Source organism: Amblyraja radiata, chromosome 6 (assembly GCF_010909765.2).
Source record: "Amblyraja radiata isolate CabotCenter1 chromosome 6, sAmbRad1.1.pri, whole genome shotgun sequence".
Classification (NCBI taxonomy): domain Eukaryota; kingdom Metazoa; phylum Chordata; class Chondrichthyes; order Rajiformes; family Rajidae; genus Amblyraja; species Amblyraja radiata.
Window position 1 is genome coordinate 9,743,493 of NC_045961.1, and position 14,675 is coordinate 9,758,167.

General features: G+C 54.2%; 2 protein-coding genes and 1 long non-coding RNA gene across 3 annotated transcripts in view; 2 read left to right on the top strand and 1 right to left on the bottom strand.

Annotated features, from left to right (window-relative positions):
- Positions 1–5,187: 5,187 nt before the first annotated feature.
- hpx (hemopexin) lies at positions 5,188–14,156 on the top strand. The gene is made up of 8 exons (XM_033022200.1): positions 5,188–5,326; positions 7,546–7,598; positions 8,145–8,222; positions 8,815–8,963; positions 9,745–9,892; positions 11,784–11,996; positions 12,280–12,390; positions 13,966–14,156. The coding sequence occupies exons 1-8, from the start codon at positions 5,262–5,264 to the stop codon at positions 14,139–14,141; spliced, it is 993 nt and encodes a 330-aa protein (XP_032878091.1). The 5' UTR covers positions 5,188–5,261; the 3' UTR covers positions 14,142–14,156.
- LOC116974075 overlaps positions 5,190–14,675 on the top strand; it is a 15,058-nt gene continuing 5,572 nt past the window's right edge. The window contains exon 1 of the long non-coding RNA XR_004412273.1: positions 5,190–5,202. This is a non-coding gene — a long non-coding RNA (uncharacterized LOC116974075). The remainder of the gene's footprint in view (positions 5,203–14,675) is intronic.
- Positions 7,477–14,675, bottom strand: part of smpd1 (sphingomyelin phosphodiesterase 1) — a 38,621-nt gene continuing 31,422 nt past the window's right edge. Inside the window, exons 7-8 of the mRNA XM_033022192.1 lie at positions 13,256–13,268; positions 7,477–7,506 (exon numbers count right to left, since the gene is read on the bottom strand). The gene's annotated coding sequence lies outside the window, so the exon portion shown is untranslated. The remainder of the gene's footprint in view (positions 7,507–13,255; positions 13,269–14,675) is intronic.

The window sequence follows — 14,675 nt, forward strand, 5'->3', positions numbered from 1 at the left end:
TCCCAGACTCCGGATGGTAAGTCCACGCCCCCGCCCGCGGCTAGAAGCTCCGCAGACCACAGCCCCAAGATGCCAAAGTCACCAGGCCAGCGATCGGAGCACTCCTCTCTGGCGACCCCCGGCAAGGCTTCGCCCGATCCGCGATGGAAAAGTCCACGCTGTGCCCCCTGCTGACACTCCGGGCCCGAATCCGGGAAAGGCCGCTCCAATCCAAGCTGTTAGGCCGCAAGGGAGGCGACATGGAAAATGTTGCCTCTCCATCGAGGAGGCGACCGAAAATGGTTTCCCCCTTGTCCCCCCCCCCACCACCCCCTACACAAGACACACCAAGAGACACCCAAACTAACATTTAGACACACCAAAAAATCAAAAAAAGTCGAAATAACGAACATGCTGCTGGCAGGGCAGCCGACTCGCAGCGCCCCCCACTGACCCAATGCCAAAAAGCACCAATGCCTTTGCTTCCTCTGAAGGCTGAGGAAATTCAGCATGATCCCAACTTCCCTCAACACCGTCTGCAGATGCACCGTAAAAATAATTTTATCAGGATGCATCTCAGCACGGTTTGGGAACAGCTCCATCCAAGACCGCAAGAAATTGCAAGGAGTTGTGGACACAGCCCAGACCATCACACAAAACCAACCTCCCTTCCATCCACTCCATCTATACCTCACGCTGCCTCGGCAAGGCCAGCAGCATCATCAAGGACCAGTTCTCAGCCCGGCCACTCCCTCTTCTCCCCTCTCCCATCGGGCAAGTGGTACAGAAGTGTGAAAACGAACGCACACCTCCAGATTCAGGGACAGTTTCTGCCCGGCTGTTATCAGGCAACTGAACCGTCCTCTCACCAACTAGAGGGTGATGCTGACCTCCCATTTACCCCATTGGAGACCTTGGAATTATCTTTAATCAGAATTTATTGGCCATAATTTTGCATCAAATATTATTCGCCTCATCCGTATGTCAATCTCCAGCTTAAAAATACCCAAAGACTTGTCTTCCACAGCCGGCAGTAGCAATAACTTACATAGATTCACCGCCCTCTGGCTAAAGATATTCCTTCTCATCTCATTTCTAAAGATACGTCCTTTAATTTGATGCTGTGCCCTCTGGTCCTCGACTCTCCCACCAGTGGAAACATCCTCTCCACATCCACTCTATCCAGGCCTTTGATGAACAACCCTCTGAGTTAAAAAAAAATGGCCCCCTGAGCTCCTGTTAAATCTCTCCCCTCTCACCTTAAGCCTGTGCCCTTTAGTTTTAGAATCCTCTCCTCCCTGGTCAAAAGACTGAGTGTTCACTTTATCCGTGCCCCTCATGATCATGTTTCAGTGAGGTCACCCCTCAGTCCCATTGCCCACCTCCCCCGGTCATTATAGCCAGCTCCTCGTGCCACCATGCCCCATCATGCTGGGAGGACACGGCGAGAAACGAGAAGACAAGCCTGCTCCCAGAACAAACATGAACAGGTCATGTTTATCCGCCCGTGACTCATCACGTCCCGACACAGGCGTGTTGCAATGCAAACAGTGCCGACATTGCCCAACCAGGCAAAGAAGCTTCTGGAATCTGAAAGAATCATTTATGCAATGTGGACTTTCACATCTAAACAATTTTAACCGTTTCCTGCCCGAATATCCTCCCCATTCTCCCCACTGACCTTTCTGTCGGACGCCCCTGTTGCAATATCTAAAGGGGCTGCTCCCTGTCTTCTGGCTGCACTTCACACCCACCAGCCTCATCTCTGGACACCCTGTGCGTAGGGGAGAGGTGTTGGGGCTGAGGATGTCCTGGTTGGGTTGCTCCTGGGCCTGGCCAAGCTGGCCATCCGCGAGTCACGGTGCCAGGCGGAAGAGGGCTCTTCCCGAGCCGGCTGCCTGCCCCTATTCCGGGGTTACATCCGCGCTCGGGTGGTATTAGAGAGGGACTACGCACTGTCCACGGGCACCCTGGGGGATATCCGGGACCGCTGGGCACCGCGGGGGGTGAAATGTATCCTCAATAAGGATGGTGATACAATTGTATAATAGTGCATGTAGTATTTTTATTTGACTTGTATTATAGTGCGGGGATTTGATTTGATTTATTTCATACTGCACTTATTAATGAAAATATTGTAATTTCAGGATCAGTTCCTGTGGTTTGGAGGATAGCTAATGTTATCCCACACTTTTTACGAAAGGCGGGAGAGAAAACAGGGAATTATAGACCAGTTAGCCTGACATCAGTGGTGGGGAAGTTGCTGGAGTCAATTATAAAAGATGAGATAGCCACACATTTGGATAGCAGTAGCAGGATCGGTCCGAGTCAGCATGGATTTATGAAAGGGTAATCATGCTTGAGTAATCTTCTGGAATCTTTTGAGGATGTAACTGGGAAAATGGACAAGGGAGAGCCAGTGGATGTAGTGTACCTGGACTTTCAGAAAGCCTATGATAAGGTCCCACATAGGAGATTAGTGGGCAAAATTAGAGCACATGGTATTGGCGCTAGGGTGCTGACATGGATAAAAAATTGGTTGGCAGACAGGAAACAAAGAGTAGGGATTAACGGGTCCCTTTCAGAATGACAGGCAGTGACTAGTGGGGTACCACAAGGCTCGGTGCTGGGATCACAGCTATTAACAATATGCATTAAAGATTTAGATGAAGGGATTAAAAGTAACATTAGTAAATTTGCAGATGGCACAAAGCTGGGTGGCAGTGTGAACTGTGAGGAGGATGCTATGAGGATGCTGGGTGACTTGGAAAGGTTAGGTGAGTGAGCAGATGCATGGCAGATGCAGTTTAATGTGGATAAATGTGAGGTTATCCACTTTGGTGGCAAGAACAGGAAGGCAGATTATTATCTGAATGGTGTCAAGTTAGGAAAAGGGGAAGTACAACGAGATCTGGGTGTCCTTGTACATCAGACACTGAAAGTAAGCATGCAGGTACAGCAGGCAGCGAAGAAAGCGAATGGCATGTTGGCCTTCATAACAAGAGCAGTTGAGTAGAGGAGCAAAGAGGTTCTGTACAATTTAGAGATACAGCTCGGAAACAGGCCCTTCAGCCCACAGAGTCCGCGCCGACCAGCGATCCCCGCACACTAACACTATCCTACACACTAGGGACAATTTACATTTACACCAAGCCAATCACCCTACATGCTGTAAGTCTTTGGAGTGTGGAAGGAAACCGACGATCTCGGAGAAAGCCCACGCAGGTCACGGGGAGAATATACAAACTCCGTACAGACAGCGCCCGTAGTCGGGATTGAACCCGGGTCTCCGGCGCTGTGAGGCAGCAACTCTACCGCTGCGCCAACGTGGCCTCTTCCATGGTGTTTTCCTCCATCCAGGCTATTTTAAGTTTGTTTTTGGAGATACAGCATGAAAACAGGCCCTTCGGCCCACAGAAGATAGATGCAAAAAGCTGGAGTAACTCAGTGGGACGGGCAGCATCTCTGGAGGGAAGGAATGAGTGATGTTTCCGGTCGAGACCCTTCTTCTTCGGCCCACCGAGTCCACACCGACCATCGATCACCCGTTCACACTAGTTCTATGTTATCCCACTTTCTCATCCACTCCCGACACATTAGGGGGCGAGGGCCGATTATCCTACAAACCCGCCCGTCTTTGGGATGTGGGAGGAAACCCAGGCAGTCGCAGAATGAACATGCAAACTCCACACAGACAGACAGCACCATTGGTTAGGATCGAACCCGGGTCTCTGGCTCTGTGAGGCAGCAGCTCTACCCGCTGCGCCACCGTGCCGCCCTCTGATGGGGCACCTTATTGCAACAACATGAATACTGTTCGTTGACTGGATCTCAGTTGGATCATAGATTTAGGGAGCAGTTTTGAGGCACGATGTAAATACTTTGTAGTGGGGCCAGAAAATTACTAACATGACCAGCTGTGCCACTTAGGGGCCAGCCTAGAGACATTACCAGACATTCGGCCCATCAAGCCATTCAATCATGGCTCATCTATCTCTCCCTCCTAACCCCATTCTCCTGCCTTCTGCCCATAACCTCTGACACCCGTACTAATCAAGAATCAAACAGGCCTCACTCCCCACCAACATCCTCAGGACTTTCTACAGGGGCACGGTGGAGTCTGTACTCACGTACTGCATGAACACGTGGTACTCCAGCTGCAACTGCTCGGACAGGAAGGCTCTGTAGAAGGTAGTGAGTGGAGTAGAGAGGATCATTGGCGTCTCCCTACTCTCGGTACTAGAACTGTTCCAGAGCCGCTGTCTGAAAAAAGGCTCTGAGAATAGCTAAGGACAAACTGCACCCCCTCCACATACACCTGGATCTCCTGCCATCAGGCAAGAGATACTGTAGCACCAAAGCCCGGACAACCAGACTGCTAAACAGCTTCCTGCCACAGGCTGTGAGGCTGCTAAACAGTCACTCCACCTGGTTCTGCAGCTTTGCACTGACATTTTAATAACGCTGGCACGGGCCACTCAAATCAGCTGCCCTGGACATTTTAATGACTGTTTTTACTGTATTTTAATGTTACTGTTTTACCTGCTTTTAACTATTTATACTGTTTCATCAGGGACTGGATTGTTTTTACTGTTATTATGTGTGAAATGTTTTAAGTTTCATGTGCGATGCTCCGGTATTCCCTGGGAAACGTCTTCTCATTTTGCACTGTACAACTGTTGCTTTGCAAGATGACAATAAAGGTTGATTGATTGATTGATTGATTGATTGATTGATTGATTGAATCTGTCTATCTCTGCCTTAAAAATATCCACTGACTTGGCCTCCACAGCCTTCTGTGGCAAACAATTCCACAGATTCACCACCCTCTGACTGACCCATGGTACAGCACTATATGTGCCACGTGGACTGAGGTAGAGTGAGATTCATTTTTCTGTACAGTTCAGTACAAGTATCACGATGCATAAGCACTTCGGTACATTTTTGATAAGCATCTCAGCTACAGAACAAGTATACACAGTGGTCACTGAGATAGGCTGCAGAATCGCCAGCCTGGCACCATCTCCAAGTCCAGTTGTTGCTTTGTTATCAGCGGTCAGATCGTTGTTGACGTGATGGGCTGACGCTGGCAAGGTCGGCATTCTCTGCCGGGAATCTGGTCCTTGAGAAACACCTTGTGTAAGAGGCTGATTGAGCTCTGGGGACAGTTTGTTCTGCTCTGACCTCTGCCCTGGCGCGGAGTGTATCGTGTGTGTGTATACGGTGGGATATAAAGAGCTCCAGCCCCTCGCCCTGGACTCACACTCAGCTGCTGAAGCACCATGAAGTCCCTGCTGGGAGGAGTGTGGCTTCTCGGAGCCCTGAACGTCGCTGCAGCCTTCCCTTTGTGAGTACAACTGAACCGTCCTCTCACCAACTAGCGAACGGTCCCGATTTACAGATGCTGGTTTAAACTACACACACAACATGCTGGAGTCACTCAGCGGGACAGGCAGCATCTCTGGAGAGAAGGAACGGGTGACGCTTCGGGTCGAGACTCTTCTTCAGACTGAGAGTCAGGGATAAGGGAAACGAGAGATATAGACGGTGATGTAGAGAGATAAAGAACAATGATTGAAAGATATGCAAAAAAAGTAATGATGATAAAGGAAACAGGCCATTGTTAGCTGTTTGTTGGGTGAAAATGAGAAGCTGGTGCAACTTGGGTGGGGGAGGGATAGGGGGCACTTTCTTCCCGGCTGTTGAACGATCCTATCACCAACTAGAGAGCAGTCCTGACCACCCCTCTATCTCATTGGAGACCCTTGGACTATCTTTAATCAGACGTTACTGGACTTTACCTTGCACTAAACGTTATTCCCTTTATCCAGTATCTGTACACTGTGGACGGCTCGATTGTAACCATGTAAGGTCTGACTGGATAACACGTAACAAAATGAGACCCGGGTTCAAAGGCCAAATCACTGGATGTTTTCAAGAGAGAGTTAGATTTAACTCTTAGGGCTAACGGAATCAAGGGCAATGGGGAAAAAGCAGGAACGGGGTACTTGATGATCAGCCGCGATCATATTAAAACATAGGTAGAAACATAGAAAATAGGTGCAGGAGTAGGCCATTCGGCCCTTGGAGCCAGCACCGCCATTTATTGTGATCATGGCTGATCGTCCCCAATCAATAACCCGTGCCTGCCTTTTCCCCATATCCCTTGATTCCACTAGCCCCTAGAGCTCTATCTAACTCTCTCTTAAATCCAACCAGTGACTTGGCCTCCACTGCCCTCTGTGGCAGGGCATTCCACAAATTCACAACTCTCTGGGTGAAAAAGCTTTTCTCACCTTAGTCTTAAATGGCCTCCCCTTTATTCTAAGACTGGGGCCCCTGGTTCTGGACTCGCCCAACATTGGGACAATTTTTCCTGCATCTAGCTTGGCCAGTCCTTTTATAATTTTATATGTTGCTGTAAGATGATCAGCCGCGATCATATTGAATGGCGGTGCTGGCTCGAAGAACCAAATGGCCTACTCCTGCACCTATTTTCTATGTTTCTAATCCTGGCCTCCACCGCTGCCTGTGTGGAGTTTGCACGTTCTCTCTGTGACCCTGTGGGTTTCCTCCGGGCGCTCCAGTTTCACCCCACATGGACAATAGAAAATAGGTGCAGGAGGAGGCCATTCGGCCCTTCGAGCCAGCACCGCCATTCAATGTGATCATGGCTGATCATCCCCAATCAGTACCCCGTTCCTGCCTTCTCCCCATATCCCCTGACTCCGCTATCTTTAGGAGCCCTATCTAGCTCTCTCTTGAAGGTATCCAGAGAACCGGCCCCCACCACCCTCTGAGGCAGAGAATTCCACAGACTCACCACTCTCTGTGAGAAGAAGTGTTTCCTCGTCTCCGTTCTAAATGGCTTACCCCTTATTCTTAAACTGTGTGGCCCCTGGTTCTGGACTCCCCCAACACCGGGAACATACGGGTGGGTTAATCTGCCGATGTGAACGCTAGATTGTGGGGAGCATTAGACAGGATCGGTGCCGTGAGGGAGACTGAGGTGGACAAAGGTCTGTTTACATAATCCGTCCTGTGTTGATTGTTCATAACACAGACAAGCATCAATAACAAGCGGTGTGCACGTATCCAGAACCCCCCTGGGTGGCGACTGTTGGTCTGGTGCCCACCAAGGGTAGAGAAACCTATAACATTCTTAAGGGTTTGGACAGGCTAGATGCAGGAAACATGTTCCCCATGTTGGGGGAGTCCAGAACCAGGGGCCACAGTTTAAGAATAAGGGGTTGGCCAGTTCGGACTGAGATGAGGAAAAACTTCTTCACCCAGAGAGTTGTGAATCTGTGGAATTCTCTGCCACAGAAGGCAGTGGAGGCCGATTCACTGGATGTTTTCAAAAGAGAGTTAGATTTAGCTCTTCGGGCGAACGGAATCAAGGGATATGGGGAGAAAGCAGGAACGGGGTACTGATTGGGGATGATCAGCCATGACCATATTGAGTGGCGCTGCTGGCTCGAAGGGCCGAATGGACTACTACTGCACCTATTTTCTATGTTTCTATGAATCGTTAACGGGCATCTGCTCCTTTTCCCGGTTTACTAGGGTAAAGAACATCACCCAGAATGAGATGCACAGACAGGAGCCCGTGATCCCAGGTCAGACCCACAACGTACCCCTACCCCTCTTGCTTCCCATCCCCTCCCTCCCCTTCCTTTCCCTCCCCCCCTCTACCCTCCCTCACCTCTCCCCTCGTCTATCCTCCCCTCCCCTCATACCTCCCCCCTCCCCTCTCATACCTCCCCCTCCCCTTCTCTCCCCCTCCCCTCCTCCACCTTCCCCTCCTCCACCTTCCCCTCTCCCCTCGTCGATCCTCCCCTCCCCTCATACCTCCCCCCCCCCTCCCCTCTCCTCCCTCCCCCTCCCCCCTCTCTCCCCCTCCCCTCTCCCCTCGTCTATCCTCCCCTCCCCTCATACCTCCCCCTCCCCTCTCTCTCCCCTCCCCTCTCCTCATACCCCCCCCCCCTCCAACCCCATCCCACTCACCTCATTGTCCCCTCACCTCCCAGACCCCCTCCTCTCCCTTTGCTCCAGGCCACATGCAGGCTAATGGGACTAACCCAGAATGCCAACTTGGCCAGCATGGGGCAGACGGGCCGAAGGGCCGGTGCTGTCCCGCTCCGTCATTCTGCATCTTCCCGCAGGTTTGCCGGACCGTTGCGACGGCCTAGGGTTCGACGCCATCACCTTGGACGAGCAGGGAGTCACCAATTACTTCAAGGGTAAGAATCACCCCCACCCCCCCACCCCCCCAGTCCACCCCTCGCCCCCCACCCCCTACCCGAGTTCCACCTCCCCCATCTATCCCCTCGGCTGGATGGTGGTGGTAGGGGAGCAGAGGGGGGTGACGAGGGGGGAGGGGTCACGTGGTGGAGGGATTTGGGGGTGTCGGGGTTTACCCCGTGGGGTGGGGAATCGGGGTGTGGGGTTGGGGGAGGGGTGGGAGGTTTGGGGGTGTCGGGGGGGGTGTACTCCGTGGGGTGGGGGAGCGGGGTGGAATGGGGGGTGACGGGCTTTCCCCACCCCAGGGGGGTCGGTGTGGAGGTGGGAATGTCGGGAGGGGTGGGGGGTTGGGGGTGCAGGAGGGTTTACCCCATGGGTTGGGGGTTGGGGGGAGGTGGGGGGGTTGGGGGTGCCGGGGGGCTGTACCCCGCGGGGTGGGGGAGTGTGGGGGTTTGGGGAGGGGTGGGGTGTGGGGGTGTCGGGGGGCTCTACTCCGTTGGGTGGGGTTGGGGGGGGGGGCTGTGGGGGTGCCGGGGCTGTACACCGTGGGGTGGGGTAGCCGCTGACGGTGCGGGTGTTTCCCCACTACAGGTGGGTCGGTGTGGGCTGGGCACAGAGGCCCCGCCCGGCACATCAGCGGAGCCTGGGCCCAGGTCCCCACCCCTTTCGACGCCGCCTTCCGACTGCACCGCACCTCCAGCGACGGCCACGACCGCCACGACCATGTCTTTATCTTCAAGGTGGGGCAATGGGGGTGGGGAGAGAGGGGGAGCAATGGGGGCGGGGAGAGAGGGGGGGCAATGGGGGCGGGAGGAGGGGGGGGGGGTTGAATGGGGATCACTGACCTGCGGGTTACATAGACAATAGGTGCAGGAGTAGGCCATTCGGCCCTTCGTGCCAGCACCGCCATTCAATGCTGATCATCCCCAATCAGTACCCCGTTCCTGGCTTCCCCCCATATCCCTTGATTGCGCCGGCCCTCAGAGCTCTATCTAACTCTCTCCTGAATGCATCCAGTGAATCCGCCTCCACTGCCTTCTGATTCACAACTCTCTGGGTGACAACGTTTTTCCTTGCATTAGGATTAGGGTTAGCCTACCCCTTATTCTTAAACTGTGGCCCCTGGTTCTAGACTCCCCCAACATCGGGAACATGTTTCCTACCTCTAGCGTGTCCAAGATCCCCTCTCATCCTTCTAAATGTGGCCCTTGTGGCTAAAGGGATCAGGGGGTATGGAGAGAAGGCAGGGATGGGATACTGAGTTGGATGATCAGCCATGATCATATCGAATGGCGGTGCAGGCTCGAAGGGCCGAATGGCTTACACCTGCACCTATTTTCTATGTTCCTATGTAAACTCCAGAGTGTACAAGCCCAGCCGCTCCATTCTTGTGGGGGTGGTGGTGAGGGGGGAGGGGGGGGGGGGGGAGGGGGGGGGGGCGGTGGAGGGGTAGCGGGAGGAGGGGGGGGGGGGGGGGGGGGAGTAGATGGGGATCACTCACCCACAGCTTCAATCACCCAGGGGGAGCGGGTATGGCAGTTCCACGGCGCCGTGTCTGAGGGCAACTTCCTGATCCGTGACCTGTTCCCCGGTGTTCCCGACGCGCCGGACGGGGCCGTGGAATGTCCAAAGGGAGACTGCGCCGAGGACTCCGTGCTCTTCGTCAAAGGTCAGATCCCCCCTCCCCACCCCAACCCCCCCCCCCCTCACCACTCCCCCCTCCCATGCACCCTACCCCCAATACCCCTCCACACCCCCCTCCCCGAGTCTCTGTGGCGATACTGTGACTGTACCGTGTGTCTGTGACTGTGTGTGCGTGTGTGTGTGTGTGTGTGTGACTGCGTGTGTGAGTGTGTGTGTGACTGCGTGTGTGTGTGAGTGTGTGTGTGAGTGACTGTGTGTGACTGTGTGTGTGTGAGTGACTGTGTGTGACTGTGTGTGTGACTGTGTGTGTGACTGTGTGTGTGTGTGTGTGTGTGTGTGTGTGTGTGTGTGTGTGTGTGAGAGTGACTGTGTGTGTGTGTGTGAGTGACTGTGTGTGTGTGTGTGTGTGATTGTGTGTGACTGCGTGTGTGTGTGTGTGTGAGTGACTGTGTGTGTGTGAGTGAGTGACTGTGTGTGTGACTGTGTGTGTGTGACTGTGTGTGTGTGTGAGTGACTCCGTGTGTGTGTGTGTGAGTGACTGTGTGTGACTGTGTGTGACGGTGTGTGTGACGGTGTGTGTGTCTCTGTGCCCATGTGTCCGTGTGTCTGTGCCCGTGTGTCTGTGTGTCTGTGCCCGTGTGTCAATGTGTCTGTGTGTCTGTGCCCGTGTGTCAGCGTGTCTGTGCCCGTGTGTCAGTGTGTCTGTGTCTCTGTGCCCGTGTGTCAGTGTGTCTGTGTCTCTGTGCCCGTGTGTCAGTGTGTCTGTGTCTCTGTGCCCGTGTGTCAGTGTGTCTGTGCCCGTGTGTCAGTGTGTCAGTGTGTCTGTGCCCGTGTGTCAGTGTGTCTGTGTCTCTGTGCCCGTGTGTCAGTGTGTCTGTGTCTCTGTGCCCGTGTGTCAGTGTCTCTGTGCCCGTGTGTCAGTGTGTCTGTGTCTCTGTGCCCGTGTGTCAGTGTGTCTGTGTCTCTGTGCCCGTGTGTCAGTGTGTCTGTGCCCGTGTGTCTGTGCCCGTGTGTCAGTGTGTCTGTGTCTCTGTGCCCGTGTGTCAGTGTCTCTGTGCCCGTGTGTCAGTGTGTCTGTGTCTCTGTGCCCGTGTGTCAGTGTGCCTGTGTCTCTGTGCCCGTGTGTCAGTGTGCCTGTGCCCGTGTGTCAGTGTGTCTGTGCCCGTGTGTCAGTGTGTCTGTGCCCGTGTGTCTGTGTGTCTGTGCCCGTGTGTCAGCGTGTCTGTGCCCGTGTGTCAGCGTGTCTGTGTCTCTGTGTCAGTGTGTCTGTGTCTCTGTGCCCGTGTGTCAGTGTGTCTGTGCCCGTGTGTCAGTGTGTCTGTGCCCGTGTGTCAGTGTGTCTGTGTCTCTGTGCCCGTGTGTCAGTGTCTCTGTGCCCGTGTGTCAGTGTGTCTGTGTCTCTGTGCCCGTGTGTCAGTGTGCCTGTGTCTCTGTGCCCGTGTGTCAGTGTGTCTGTGCCCGTGTGTCAGTGTGTCTGTGCCCGTGTGTCAGTGTGTCTGTGCCCGTGTGTCTGTGCCCGTGTGTCAGCGTGTCTGTGCCCGTGTGTCAGCGTGTCTGTGTCTCTGTGTCAGTGTGTCTGTGTATCTGTGTCTCTGTGCCCGTGTGTCAGTGCCCGTGTGTCAGTGTGTCTGTGCCCGTGTGTCTGTGTGTCTGTGCCCGTGTGTCAGCGTGTCTGTGCCCGTGTGTCAGCGTGTCTGTGCCCGTGTGTCAGCGTGTCTGTGTCTCTGTGTCAGTGTGTCTGTGTATCTGTGTCTCTGTGCCCGTGTGTCAGTGTGTCTGTGCCCGTGTGTCAGTGTGTCTGTGCCCGTGTGTCTGTGCCCGTGTGTCTGTGCCCGTGTGTCTGTGTCTCTGTGTCCGTGTGCCAGTGTGTCTGTGTCTCTGTGCCCGTGTGTCAGTGTGTCTGTGCCCGTGTACAGGGGACACGATGTACACGCTGGACCTCAGCACCAACACGGTGAAGTCGAGGCAGTGGGCGGCGGTGCGGGACTGCACGGCGCTGTCGCGCTGGCTCGACCGCTACTACTGCTTCCAGGGGACCCTCTTCACCCGCTTCCACCCGGTCACCGGCGCCGTGGAGCCCGTGTACCCCAAGGATGCCCGCGACTACTTCATGGTCTGCCCGGGTCGAGGTGAGGGGCCGTGGGCTCAGTGTAGGGGTCCGGGGGGTGGAGGCGGGGGGGGGGGGGGGTCAGTGGGGTGAGGAGGGGGGTCGGGTGATGGGGCGGTCAGTGGGGTGCGGGGAGGGGGGGGGGGGGGGGTGCCGGGAGTGGAGATCGGGGGAGGGGGGGTCGCTGGGGGGAGAGGTCACGAAGGTCAGAGGGGGGGGGGGGGCGGATGGTGGGTCGGGGAGGGGAGGGGGTTACCCGGTAGAATGTCCATCACTGACCGTTCGGCCTCTCTGTTCTGGGACAGGCCACGCCAGTCGCAATGCCTCGATAGACAGGCGGGTCTTTAACCGCTGCAGTGACGTCCCGTACGATGCGTTTGACCACGACGCGCTGGGCAGGATGTACGCCTTCCGCGGTGAGTCCAACGTAGCCGCCGGCCGCTCGGCCCTCCGCCGCTGACCTAGCCCAGCTACCTCGGACCTCCATCTCCTCCCCCCCCCCCCCCCCCCCCCCCACTCACCCTCCGCCTGTCAGTCCCCCTCCTGAATACACTCCCTGCACAGACAGTGGGTCAGACACGCGTCTAGACGAGGCACCGTGGGCCGAAGGGCCGGTCTTATTGTCGTCTGTAGCGGCCACGGACAATAAAATCTTTTTTACAATGCAAAACAATCCCAAACAAACTCTCCACCACAATATAAAATCACCTAATTGATCTAAACAAATATTCTTATATATATTATTCTTAGATACATAGAACTAAATGTACTATTAATAATGAAATCCTAGTGTGTAGTAATGACTGGATGATCAGCCATGATCATATTACATAGAAACATAGAAAATAGGTGCAGGAGGAGGCCATTCGGCCCTTCGAGCCAGCACCGCCATTCATTGTGATCATGGCTGATCATCCCCAATCAATAACCCGTGCCTGCCTTCTCCCCATATCCCTTGACTCCACTAGTCCCTGGAGCTCTAACTCTCTCTTAAATCCATCCAATGACTTGGCCTCCACTGCCCTCTGTGGCAGTGAATTCCATAAATTCACAACTCTCTGGGTAAAAACGTTTTTATTCTAAGACTGTGGCCCCTTGTTCTGGACTCGCCCAACATTGGGAACATTTTTCCTGCATCTAGCTTGTCCATTCCGTTTATAAGTTTCTATGAGATTGCCCCTCATCCTGAACTCCAGTGAATACAAGCCTAGTATTTTCAATCTTTCCTCGTATGACAGTCCCGCCATCTTAGGGATCAATCTTGCACCCTCTCCAAAGCCTCCACAACCTGGAAATGGGGCGTACAGAACTGCACGCAATACAATGGACAATAGGTGCAGGAGTAGGCCATTTGGCCCTTCGAGCCAGCACCACCATTCAATGTGATCATGGCTGATCATCCCCAATCAGTACCCCGTTCCTGCCTTCTCCCCATATCCCCTGACTCCGCTATTTTTAAGAGCCCTATCTAGCTCTTGAAAGCATCCAGAGAACCTGCCTCCACAGAGGCAGAGCTACTCCATTCTCTCAGCATATGACAGTCCCGCCATCCCGGGAATTAACCTTGTAAACCTACGCTGCACTCCCTCAATAGCAAGAATGTCCTTCCTCAAATTAGGAGACCAAATCTGCACGCAATACTCCAGGTGTGGTCCTACTAGGGCTCTGTACAACTGCAGAAGGGCCTCTTTGCTCCTACACTCAACTCCTCTTGTTATAAAGGCCAACATGCCATTAGCTTTCTTCACTGCCTGCTGTACCTGCATGCTTACTTTCATAGACTGATGAACAAGGCCCCCAGATCCCGTTGTACTTCCCCTTTTCCCAACTTGACGCCATTTACCGCTGGTGGGTGGGGGGGTGGTGGTAGTTCCTGGTGTCGGGGGAGGTTCCCGGGGAGGAGGATTCTCGGGGGTGGGGGGGTATTTCCTGGGTGGGGTTAGCAGCCCGCCAGTGACCCCCCCCCCCCCCTCTCACTGACCCGTGTCCAGGTGACTGGTATTTCCGGGTGGACTTACAGAGGGACGTCTGGCATCCGTGGCCGCTCAGCTCCAGTTGGCTGGGGCTGCACGGACCCGTGGATGCCGTCTTCAGCTGGGACAACAAGATGTACTTCATCAAGGTTAGTGACCCCGTGACTTACCAACTGTACCCAGTGAGTCAGTGACTGTACCCCGTGAGTGTGTTAGTGACTGTACCCCGTGTGTGTGTTAGTGACTGTACCCCGTGTGTGTGTTAGTGACTGTACCCCGTGAGTTAGTGACTGTACCCCGTGAGTTAGTGACTGTACCCCGTGAGTTAGTGACTGTACCCCGTGAGTTAGTGACTGTACCCCGTGTGTGTGTTAGTGACTGTACATCGCGTGTTAGTGACTGTACCCCGTGTGTGTGTTAGTGACTGTACCCCGTGTGTGTGTTAGTGACTGTACCCCGTGTGTGTGTTAGTGACTGTACCCCGTGTGTGTTAGTGACTGTACCCCGTGTGTGTGTTAGTGACTGTACCCCGTGTGTGTGTTAGTGACTGTACCCCGTGTGTTAGTGACTGTACCCCGTGTGTGTGTTAGTGACTGTACCCCGTGTGTGTGTTAGTGACTGTACCCCGTGTGTTAGTGACTGTACCCCGTGTGTTAGTGACTGTACCCCGTGTGTGTGTTAGTGACTGTACCCCGGTATTTTAGTGACTGTACCCCGTGTGTTAGTGA